The following is a 12,965-nucleotide window of genomic DNA, read 5'->3' as shown; positions in this document are numbered from 1 at the left end:
AGGAGCTACTTTTTTTCAAAGTTCTGGGATGTGCACTAAAAAGATGCTCATCATTAAAATGGCTGTAACAATTTCGAATTTAAATGTATTATCATTTTGTAAAAAGTTAAATATAGTGCATAATATGGAGATCCCGTCATTTCTTTTTTTCACCATGTTTCTTTTTTATTATTTATGTACAGCCTTGTTAAATCTTGCTAAGCATTCAAAAAAGAGAATGTTTGCACCTGCTATCTATATTTTAAAATCGTCTTTTGATTATGTTCCACTATTCACACTTCTACAAAATTTTAACAGTCTATAGCCAAGATAGTACTGTTTGGATAATAAAAGGCAAAAAAAAAAAAGTCACTTCCAAGTGCCCACAAACCTGCATCTCTACCTTGAGGTATATATTTTTTTATTAATAGTCCCCGTTCAAACAAAAGTTCAAAACAGGGTATTATAATTTGATCACCATCTGTCCATCTTTCAGAACGTCATATTTCAGAACTCTGTTGTCCAAATCTGTTCATTATTTGCATGTGCCTAGTACTCTATTTGGGACATATGCACATCCAAGATGGCTGACTGGCAGCCATTTTTTTTTTTTTGAAAATGTGGTATCTTATGCATGCTTTGTCAGTTTTTGTTCCAATTTGATACATTCATTATACATGTTAGGATACATGTCCATGATGATTTGTTTCGAGATCTGATCAAAGATGGCTGACTGGCAGCCATTTTGGTTTTTTGAAAATGTGCTATATCTTATACATGTTTTGTCAATTTTTGTTCAAATTTGGTACGTACATTGTACATTTCAGATTACATGTCCATGACAACTTGTTTTCTTGCTTTTTTACCATACTACTGCATCTGCAAGGCTTATGGACCATTTTCATTCATATTTGGCACATACATCATACATATAGGGCACTATAACATACATGTCAGTTTGTTCCATAATCAGATTAAAAATGGCCAACTGGTTTCCATCTTGTTTTTTCCAATTATGGTATCTAGGACAGGATTTAATTTTTGTTGGTTTTTAACAAACATTATACATGTTAAGATGCATGTTTATGATGATTTGTTTTGTGTTTTGTATCTTTGTACATGAGACTGGACAAATGAAATTAAGTTTGGATACAAAAAATGCATGAATAGCATATTCTTTTTAATTTCTGATCATACATTATGATTTTGGAAGATTCATTTAATACATCTAATTTCTGTTGATAGACCAACCAATTCTTCACTCTAAATTATTAACTATGCTTTTGGTGCATATTATTTTTGGTATGAATAATATTCCTCTTAATTCCATTAACAATTACTTGTTTCCTGAAAGTATACATTGTTTTGTTGCTCCTGACATATTTGTAGTTAAAAAATTGTGAAATTATATATAACAAACCATTTATATTTGTTCTTGTGTCCTTCTCCATTTTTAGCTTAAAAATTCATATCTGTTTTTAGGGTTAATATATAGCATTATATTCAGTGGGGATTATCAAACAGTCCATGGCAGAGAGAAATTATTCACTAGTGTTATAGTTCCCTCTATAGTTCAACAATTGATATCTGCTGTTATTAGGATGAATATATGGCAATACATTCAGTGGGGATTATCAAACAGTCCATGGCAGAGAGAAATTATTCACTAGTGTTATAGTGCCCTCTATAGTTCAACAATTCATATCTGCTGTATTGACTATGAATATATGGCAATAAATTCAGTGGGGATATTCAAACATTCCAATGAAGAGAGAAATTAGGAACAAGTGTTATTGCGCCCTCTACAGTTCAACAATTGATATCTGCTGTTTTAGGATCAATGTATGACAATACATTCAGTGGGGATATTCAAACAATCCAGTGCAGTGAGAAATTAAGAACTAGTGTTATAGTGCCCTCTATAGTTCAACAATTGATATCTGCTGTTATTAGGATGAATATATGGCAATACATTCAGTGAGGATATTCAAACAGTCCAGTGCAGGGAAAATTGAGAACTAGTGTTATAGTACCCTCTATAGTTCAATAACTCATATCTGTTGTTTTTAGAATGAATGTATGACAATACATTAAGTGGGGACAATTAAACAGTCCAGAGCTGAAGGAAATTAAGAACTAGTTGTATAGTGCCCTTTGTAGTTCAACAATGTATATCTGCTGTTATTAGGATGAATATATGACAATACATTCAGTGGGGATATTACAAACAATCCAGTGCAGAGAGAGGTTAAGAACTAATGTTATAGTGCCCTCTATAGTTTTAAATTCATATCTGGTGTTTTCAGGTGAATATATAGCAATACATTCAGTGGGGATATTCAAACATTTCAGTGAGAACTACTGTTATAGTGCCCTCTATAGTTCAACAATTGAGATCTGCTGTTATTAGGATGAATATATGACAATACATTCAGTGGGGATATTCAAACATTTCAGTGTAAGGAAAAATTGAGAACTAGTTTTATAGTGCCCTCTGTAGTTCAACAATTGATATCTGCTGTTTTTACACTGAATATATGGCAATACATTCGGTGGGAATATTCATACAGTCCAATGCAGAGAGAAATCAAGAACTAGTGTTATAGTGCCCTCTATAGTTCAACAATTGATATCTGCTGTTTTCAAGGTGAATATATGGCAATACATACAGTGGGGGATATTGAAACATTTCAGTGCAATGAGAAATTAAGAGCTATTGTTATAGTGCTCTCTATAGTTCAACAATTAGTATCTGCTGTTTTTAGGGTGTATTCAGTGGGGACAATTAAACAGTCCAGTGCAGAATGAAATTAAGAACTAGTGATGACGATATGTTTGTGTATACTATTTCTTCAAGTTGTGAAATGATAACTGATGCCATCAGTGCTGCACCGATAATTATTTTTTTTAAATGCCAAGCAGTATTCTCCTATTGGGTGTGAATTACTTGGTTTTCTCTCATGGATATAATAACTTATACTTTTTTAAGGTGTACTATAATAAGCATGGTGAGGAGATGGTTTTGTTTGGTACTGGTGGTGAAACACATGGTGGATCCTTGTGGTCTATTTCATTAGAAGACTTATACGAAGGGCACATTCACAAGGTAAGCTTTATTTTTCTATATTATCTCATCAGGTAATGCATGCGCAGGTCAGATCATGTTCTCTGCTGTAATAACACATACTTTTTTGGGAATACTATAATCTAATAATGATTCGGTGACATTATTTTTTTTTCATATGATCCATAAGAAAGTTAATGTGTGCATATGTGAACAAGAAGTTGCTCCACCAAGAGCAGACACATTCCCCTCATTCTGTTTTTGAAATATAAAAAGAAATAATTGAGTGCAGCCTTTAGAACTGATGTGCGTTGACCAGAAATTGATCTAACTTTGTATTTGGCCTAATTTTGCAAATGGAAAATTGTTATATTTTTAATTGTTTTATTTTTATAATTTTAAGGCCCAAGAACTTTATAGAGATGATTTTAAAGGTGTAATGACTCCTCCTGTTTTGATTGATATTACTGGTGATGGTGTAATTGATATCGTTATGGCAATGTATAATTCTACTGTTGTTGCTATCAACGGTGACACCTATGACTATATTTGGAGTTTTTCAATGCCATGGTCAGAATCCTATAGGTAAAAGTAATTAAGACTTATACATGACCTTGTAAGGTAACACATCTTGGTACTTTCATGGGGTATTGTTATTTAACAGCATATTTCTTATATTATACATACATTTTTGCCATGTTAATCTTTCTTTAAACTTTAATGACAACTGCTTGCATTTTGGAAGAAATAATTGAGAAATTTTCATTGTTAGTGAATTTATACCCCCAAAGGTACCAGGATATGTTACTTTTTAAGCGTCATAAAAACAGCATATAAGATAATAACAATTCTAAAAATCTAATGTGCAAAAATCCCTGATTTGGCTATACATGCAGTCCTATACATTTTATTTACTGTATATTTACAGTCGAAATTTGTAATACTAAATCATACTGTGTGATATCAAACAAAATCATTTTTTCAAAACTTGTGTTTAATGTATATTAATTTTTCAATGAACAGTACTCCTGCTCCTGGTTTTTACAATCAAGACAATGTCCCTGATTTTATGATTAAATATGCATATGGACCTGGTTTTCCAATCTACTATTATTCACAGGTAAGCTGTCACATATACCACCATCATATTAGATACATATGGTTAAACCAGCGAGAGATGTCAGGTCCATCCTGTTCCACATACATATATATCATTTCATAGACACAATCAGTTAGCAAAATGTTAAGCTTTTGTATATTGAGATCATTATCCTAGCTTTATAAGTCTTGAAATAAATTATACAAATGGTGAACTTTGCAAATGGTGAAAATTTTCATATGTTCACACTTTTATTTATTGGAGAGAGAAAAGAAGGTTGAATATAATAATTGAACAAAATGATTAATTGCCTTTGTTACAGCGATGTCAACCATTACCATTTCACACTATTACGATACATGGAATAATCACTATGATTTTACCTTACTCGTGCTCGAATAAGCACTTACACCCTAATTTTGGGACATTACTATTTTCAGGTCCACATTCGGCTAAGCGCCTAACAATGCTCCAAATTTGACAGTCTGGCCATAATACACGATCTTTGAGCATTGATTGATTTTTCGGTAATCAAATTTATAAAATATGGCGCTGAAATCGCCTGACATTAACATCGTGCGAATGTGCAGACAACAGTAATCGTGCATAACCTATGCTTCGACAATGGCCTGTCAACTACCGCGTAAGGCTGTAAAAACTTCATACCATATTCAGTTTTCGTTTGCGTCATTACAACACCGCATTCTGATTGATTAATCACACTCTTGACCTATCAAAGGATGATATTGCAGCTCAAGTCGTGCAAGAAAACATCAGGACGGAAATTTCTTTGCATTGAGAGTTTGCGTACAATTGAAAACATTCAACAAAGATAGTGATGAATCTCTTTTCCCCACAGACCCTAATAATTGTTCACCGTAATTTCCGATAGTATGCAAATACTATTGCAATTTAACATGCATATTTTGTGTGCTTATTCCAGTGAAAATCAATGGTAATGCATCTCATTTCGCATATTTATTTTCTCCCTAAAAGGGTCTTTCATCTTTCAGTCAAATGTGGATTGGAAAGGGTATGTAATTTAGTTCCTTGCAGTCAAACCTCAAATACACACCCATGTACAACTTAATTTGCTATTTATATAGTCCTGAATTTCAATTATGAAACAAAATGAAAGACATAACAGTTAAACTTCATAATGATAATTTCATTGGTAAAATAAAATCTATATAATAAATATATTCTGTGGCTTGTATGGTTTTTTGATATTCTAGAGGGACGATAACATGCGCAGTTGTAAATTTCAATCATTACTATTTGTCAAAGATAAAGATTGGCATTTCTTTAATTATCTGCAGCCGCTACACAACATTGCTATATTGCATTTCATAAGTCATTAAACTAGATGTATGTAGATTCTAGTTATCAGACAAATTAAACAAATTATTAATCATTGCAATAAAATAGTAGTTATTGTACACATATGCTGTTCGAGAAACATCTGGAAATTTGCCAAATTCCCACCAAATCTTGTTACATATAAGCTGTCGCACTTGATTGTTTTGTGCATTAACTCAGTAACTGGTTGGCAATTAATCGGTCAAATAACGGCGTTGTTCAATTGTGTTGATATCAAAAACATATAAATGCGTCCTTGTTAATAAAATAACCTGTGAAAAACGTTTTGATAACAGATCGCAAGCTATAGCTGATCAGTAAACAGTTATACATTATCAGACATTTACATGATGTACACATTTGATGATGGTCAATTGGGATATTACCACGTCAAAGATCGGCCTGTGCTATGAAAAACAAAACAATTCGCGTTCAAAAATAAAATCGGGAAATTACCTATTATTGTCATCATTTTAGATCCTGAACAACTATTACATCTTCAAAGAAATTCCTCTGCAAATATACTTGACATTTATGAACAAGAACAAATGATTGCATTATCTTCAATGTTATAATGTCCCGTCAGGTTATGTACAAACAGATCACTATTGTCGATGAGAGAAGAATGACACACTATTATTTCCCTAATTATTACTGTGATATTCGTTAGTATCATTGATTCAATATTATTCAGTTGTTATAGCTGGGAAATGATTGACCAGCTTTGTTATTAGTCCAAGAAAAGTGTTCCGCTTGGAATGTGTCTGAACCCCTCATTTAATATGCAAGAATGTAGGAATGTACCAAGGAAATTATTTTTCTGGAGTAAATTGTAGTGTATTTTACTTATGAAAGGTCAAAAAGTGCATGGAGATTTTATGAAAATGTGTGGATGTTAACAGAATGATGTCGTTTGGTCACAGTTGCGCAATAAATAATAATTGACTATTTTAGGCGTAGCTATAAAATGTGTCACCGAAGTACTCACACGTGTAAATGACGCCATTAAAAAAATAAGTATTTTGTAATTTGTAGTTAGAATGTATCCAAATAGATTTATAGTTATGAATCATGTTTGGTTTCAAAGTGTATTTATATAATAAAAATTGTTTATGAAAATGTTTTTTTTTTAATACTTTTTCGATGGATTGAATTTACAAATGATGAGTTATTTTGTTATACCATCACTCGAATTATGTGTTACGAATTTCTGATAGTTTAGACTTTGTGTTCTATGGGCTGTTCTTTCAAGTGTCCATGTCCACTGTATCGATAAAAGCGAACGTATTTCGAAAGTTGTGAAATCACGGTACTGTTTTGCCATTATACAACTTGCAGTTTCCTTTTGATGGATTTTGTGTGACTGGTCGTGGTGTTTGTAAACTTATCGAACTGTAGTATTAAAAAAAACTATTATGTGAATCCGCCCCGGAAAATCTGCAAGCAAAGTTTTAAATTGCCATTTTCACACTGCGTCATAACGTGGAGTCGTCATCAAAGTATGCACAATTGTTCGTCTCGTGTTCCCCAACGCATTTAAAAGCCCTTTTGAATTTGGGGGTCTTTGTGTGACTGACCGTGGTGTTTGTAAATTTTAGTCGAACTGTAGTAATGTGTAAATCTGCCACAACGTGGAGTTGCCATGCCTCAATGGGGACTGAAAAGTGGTTTCCATTTTTCACTTCGTCTGTTATAAATCAACTGCATTAGCTTCCTTCAAACTTCCTATTGCCATCGGGAGTAAGTCTACTACACTCGGCGGTGTAGTGCGTATCGATCTTTTTGTATATATATATATATTATATGAAACGCACCCGAACCCGGAAATCGACCGCAAATCGGGTTGGTCTCGTCGCGTAACTTCTTACCTTGTTCTTGACCGCAGTACGCTTGGCTATGAACTTCCACATACCCACGCTTATGGGAATAGTGCATCGTGGGTAATACTGTATTGATCGAGGTGAAACAAACATGACTGCCGTAATGCCTATTGTTCGACTACATCGCTCGTGTTTCTCTTCCTGTCTTAGAGTTCTCATGCATTTAGTCATTGTCGACTGTTTTTCTCGAATTGGTTGATTGTCATAGTAACATTCGCTAAGTACAATTAAATGTCCCGAGTTGAACAGTAATCAATGCTAAGGTTCAAAATAACAAACATGAATATTTCATCTAGTTTAATTCCTTCAGTTAAAAATTGAGTTTCCTAAATAAATAAATAATAACACTTACCCTCGTGTATACTTCATTCTTAATGGAAAACTTCAGTTGAACAAGTTAATTTTTCTACCTGTAGTTGCATTATGTTTAATACATCTAATATAAAATCTATAATTAATTACTCGCACAGACACAGGAGTTCTTCCTCAGCTTTATTTGCATTTCTGCCTGTTCGCCAATCCATCGCTCCTAAACACACCTTTAAATACTCTTATTCTCCCAGCATCGAGATGGATCTGCAACTCTTGTTCAGTGTTGTCGTGAATTTCATATATTGTTATTGTGTTTATTCAATTATTTGTCTTTATGTTTAACTTGAGGAGAACTAGCACAAATCACGATAGCCATTTCCAGGCTATTCTTTTACTAATCAATCATAGCTCATAGCAATATAAACCAATCAGCACCACGGCCGCTAAAATTTGTTACGCTGGCTTATCCTGCCAATACTTGGATAATTGTTGTAGCATGTTTACGTAATCTTTTCCAGTGACGATGATATCGTTTTACTTGTTTCCTTTTTCTTTGATCGACAGTCCCCTGTCCTACGATAAGTGTGAAACTATGCTCAAGTCCTTCCAACAATTATACCATTAATAATTTGATTCCCATTTTATACAGTCGACAATAATAGATGGTAAAACAGGAAAAGCACTGTTAACACCATACATTAAAGACACAGTGGGTTCCCAGAATTCACCTTTGACTATTAGTGTAGATGGATATGGTAATGATATCTATTTGTATTGGATCAATGACTGTGAACATCACCATGGAGAAGGAGATGAATTTACATTTGTTAAAGGTACAACTTTTCTTGCCTTTTCATATATTACATTTTATAACTCATGTATTTTGTTTGCAGGACTGAAATATATTTGAAGCGGGAGGATCGTCACCTGCGCATGCGCAAGAATTGAGTCCCAAGCGATGAATACAATACACGCTAAGCACGTAAAGGCTCATGGGTGGATGCTTGTTTGTAAACAATGACACGCTATGGCCATCTGACGCATGCCTAGGTGACGACTCCCCCGCTTTGTACATAATAAACAAATTGTGATTGCTGAAACCAGTCACAAGAAATGTAAGGACATTTGTATCTTCTGTGTAAACATTTGCAAAGAATATTGTATGTGGCAAAATGCATTGTAATTCATTGTTTCCTTATATAGTATGATAATTCAGAACATAATCGCTGATGTACCACGTGATGGAGTGACTGTACATACCACAAAAATAAACAATATTTGTGTGGTAAATTATGAATATCACTTTTGTCTCTGCAAACTGTTTTACCTTGCTTGAGATAATGAAGGGGCGAGGTATAGAAGTTACATTGTTGTAATATTTTTAACTTCTTGGTTCAGTTTTCTTCATTTTGTCAAATACATACATACATGTTTATGGAAATTAATGATTTCATTTTCTGCAGGCACAAATGTACATGAACAAAGCAGATCAGATTTTTGCAAGCTCCGATATAATTCCAAGGAATTTATTAGAATGTACATGATGGATCGAGAGAATGGACCACCAGGACATGTGGTCTATGATTCCAGTAAGTTTACATTTTTAGTCCCCGTTTGGACACAGTCCAAAAACTGAGACTTATAGATTGACCTCTGTGCTGTTCTTCCATGTGCCTGTTGTGTCATGCAGTATCTTATACATGGTTGGAGCGATCAACGTAAACTTTATATTGATATATATGTTCACATGCATTTGTTTCATAATCCAATTTAACATGACCAAATGGCTTCTTATTGCTAAAAATGTATCAAAATCACACATATTCACCATTTCCCACCACAGTTATGCGTGGGTGGATTTGGTTTGGTACACACATTGAAACGTGATATGACAATCCACTACGTTTTATTTTTCGAATTTGATTCAAAATGGCGCTTTTGCATCCATTTTGTTTCAATGAATGAAGTTTCCAATGCACATATCCAACATGCCAAGAGCAATCAAATTCAAACTTCACAAATAAATCAGACATCATATGAGACAAATGCATTTAATTGTAGAATGCAGTTTTCTTTGTTTATAATTCACACAAAATCTGGACAGGGACTATGTCATTCACAGTGACTTGTTCACACTCGGAAATGCTTAGGCCAATTTGATATAATGGTTTTATATGTTGGTTACTTGATGAATGTCTTTTTTCAGCCCAGCTGTTGACTTTGTTGAGCGGGGCTAATTATATTACTGTCAGTCATCTGCATCAACGCTTGCTTTCATACTTGGTGTAGACCTCTCAGATTTGTTCATTTTGTGATCATATCTTTGAATCTTTAATTTTTATGAAAATGTTTTGGTAAAAAGTGATATTTTCGTCTTCTAGTTGAAAACCACTAATCTGATTGCTTTGATTTTATACATACAGGAAGCTAAGGTGGATTTTTGTCTGATTGTTTTGATACTTTGTGTACTGGATAGACCTCTCTTACAGATTTGTTCATTTTGTAATGATATGATACTATACATATAGGTACTTCAGGTGGATGTTTCTCAGATTATTTCATTTCATGATGATGTCTTCAATGCTCTAATTTTGATGATTATATATTTGTCATCTTAGGTAAAAAGTGATTTTTTTGACTTCTTGTTGAAAATTACAAGTCCGAAGGCTTTGGTATTATACATATAAGTGCCTTAGGTAGACCTCCCTAAGAATTGTTCATTTCGTGATGATATTTCCATCTAAAAGTGGCGCTATCTCAGAAGAGAGGTTGCTTGTTTGCATTTCGACTTAATTTTGTTTCATGATTTTGCATATCTGGTGTCATTTCATGTTTCGACTGATTTGGTTCAAACTTGGCACTCAGTCAGTTATGTCAATCTTTGTATATCCGGATTTTAAAATACATTTTTTAAACTTTTTCTACAGATTTCTGGTTTTACATCTCCTGAGTCATTTCTCAGACATATTTGTACTGATTTGGTTCAAAGTTGGTACAGTGACAGATCATAAATAGTGTGTGACTAAATTCAATATTAATATTGAATACTTCAGTAACTGTTTATTGTTCATTTAATGTTAAGGAGGAAGATGGGATCTGGAACACAAAGACATTGTGAACACATCAGCCATGGCTTTGGAGTATGTCCAATCACACCCAGAGTTCCGATCAACCTATGAAAAGCATATGAAACATGAACAATTTTGGAAGGAAACAGCCTTGAAACGGCAAAAAATTATTGACTCTAATATAGAGAAAGGGATTTCAGACATTAGAATGAAACCAGAACTTACAGAAGCAAGTAGGAAGCAATCTTCAAGTGACAAAATTGGAGTAGATATGGGAAAGATTCTGCAAGATACTGAATCAAAAAAAGATGTTGGTGTTGGACGAGAACACGAATTATTGGAAAATTCACAGGATGATTTGTATGAAAGGGCTAGGCAGATTTTGTATAAACAATATAGGCCAATTGTTGCCAAATACCCTTCAATAGATACTTGGCAAAATACACGATCTGATGGAGGAAATCCATCAACAGTTAAATGGCTATTCAATTCAGTAACAGACACATATCCAGTTGAAGAAACTGCATATGATTATTCACAGTGGGCAACAACCTTGGATTATAATGATGAAATAGAGTACCAGATTCCAACTGTGAATCAAGGCCTATCTGGACATGATCGGCAATGGCACACAAACCCATCTATGTCTGATCAATCATGGCACACAAACCCATCTAGACATCACACCCCAACTAACAATCCATCTGTGTATCAGAAAACACGATATCAGTATGATGACAACCTGATGGCAACTGGCTACCAACCTCGGTATCATACTCCAAGTGGGTACCAGTTTCCAACTGGTCACCAGAAACCACTTGTGCACAATATCCAAAAAGGTTTCAAAATTCCATCTGAGCCGCATAGAACAATGGAAAACCAGGACAAACAAAATACATATCAAAGACAAAGTACAAACGTGCCTTTAGAAACCACCAAGTGGCAACAAAAAAATAAGTTGAATGGGGATTTTTGGAAACAACTTCGTGATCAGAAAATAAATGAGGATGACATATCAAGGCCTAACGAGAAGAAATACAATGGAAGATGGAATACAGGATCTACTAAAGCAAAGAGATCAGATGAGATACTGAACAAACGTTTTATGGGTGTAAAAGACACCCTGTTTCATAATGGTGAACGAGTAAATAAAAATGCTGATTCTGAAAAAAATCTGAATTCTGGTATAAATGTAGTAGATGAACCGATGAATATGGCAAATGATCAAATTGATGCTGAACAATTATTGGAGTTGATTACGCAGAGAATTCAAGAGATTGAGAGTAAAGCTTCAATACAGAATGAATCGAAACAAGGATGTAAAGGCAATTCATGCAATGAACATAAAAACAATGAAGTAACACAAAAGACTGACAACAAAAGGATGAGAAAACGTCATGTTGGTCCACATGATGAAGGTGGATTACAAAGATTACTGTCAACAGGAACATTAGCACCAGTTTTAAATTCTTCCAGTCCTGATGCTCGCCATAGTATCGATGTTATATTTGCCACATACTGGTTCTACCCTGCTAAAACAAGAGTCATACTTCCAGATGAACAGAAGTGTATCGATGATAAAATGGCTGATGAGGTCGAGAGATTTGACCCAACAAGTAAGTTTCTCTAGGTCGTCCATTATGAATACATTTTATGTGTGTATGTGGTATTTGAGTACACATTCATTTTACTCTTATTTCAAACCATATCATCGTGAGGTGACTGAGCGGTTTGCTTGTTGCAAACTCGAATCTATTGGGTTACACGTTTTCTAACATTCGCACTGTTCATAACAGCCTGTAATTACACTATATATTGTGGATGTCTATCGCATACATTAGATCATGTCCAAAAACTGAAAGCACTTGCTAGTGTTAGTGATAGTGTAGTGTAGCCAGGACATTCAAAAGATTGTTAGGCAGGTAACAGGAACTTGTGAGAAAATATAATCGTACTGTTAAACATATGGTCCCTGATGTCATTTGACCTTTGTAGGAATAATAACTACCTGAATACGATTTAGATTGATATATGGCGGGAGCATGATGTGCTAACTTATTTTGTGACATCACTTCATGGCTGTATGCCTTGGGTTCATATGTCATTCTTTCACCGACTGTGTTTGTGTTGTGTTTTTTGTCTCTTGTACAGCGTTTTTTTTCCTATGGACTTGTACTGAACCCGTTAGACATATGATTTGGATA

At 34.1% G+C, this 12,965-nt stretch overlaps 1 protein-coding gene across 1 annotated transcript in view; it reads left to right on the top strand.

Annotated features, from left to right (window-relative positions):
* Positions 1-12,965, top strand: part of LOC144360098 (uncharacterized) — a 53,578-nt gene that overhangs the window by 38,735 nt on the left and 1,878 nt on the right. Inside the window, exons 7-12 of the mRNA XM_085499234.1 lie at positions 2,969-3,085; positions 3,447-3,628; positions 4,067-4,163; positions 8,343-8,526; positions 9,157-9,282; positions 10,776-12,377. Coding sequence (XP_085355360.1) covers positions 2,969-3,085; positions 3,447-3,628; positions 4,067-4,163; positions 8,343-8,526; positions 9,157-9,282; positions 10,776-12,377 — 2,308 coding nt within the window. The remainder of the gene's footprint in view (positions 1-2,968; positions 3,086-3,446; positions 3,629-4,066; positions 4,164-8,342; positions 8,527-9,156; positions 9,283-10,775; positions 12,378-12,965) is intronic.

The sequence above is a fragment of the Saccoglossus kowalevskii genome, chromosome 5 (genome assembly GCF_978046115.1).
Source record: "Saccoglossus kowalevskii chromosome 5, keSacKowa6.1, whole genome shotgun sequence".
In the NCBI taxonomy this organism is placed as follows: domain Eukaryota; kingdom Metazoa; phylum Hemichordata; class Enteropneusta; family Harrimaniidae; genus Saccoglossus; species Saccoglossus kowalevskii.
Note: the sequence above shows the minus strand (reverse complement) of the source record. Positions and strands in the feature narration are given on the sequence as shown.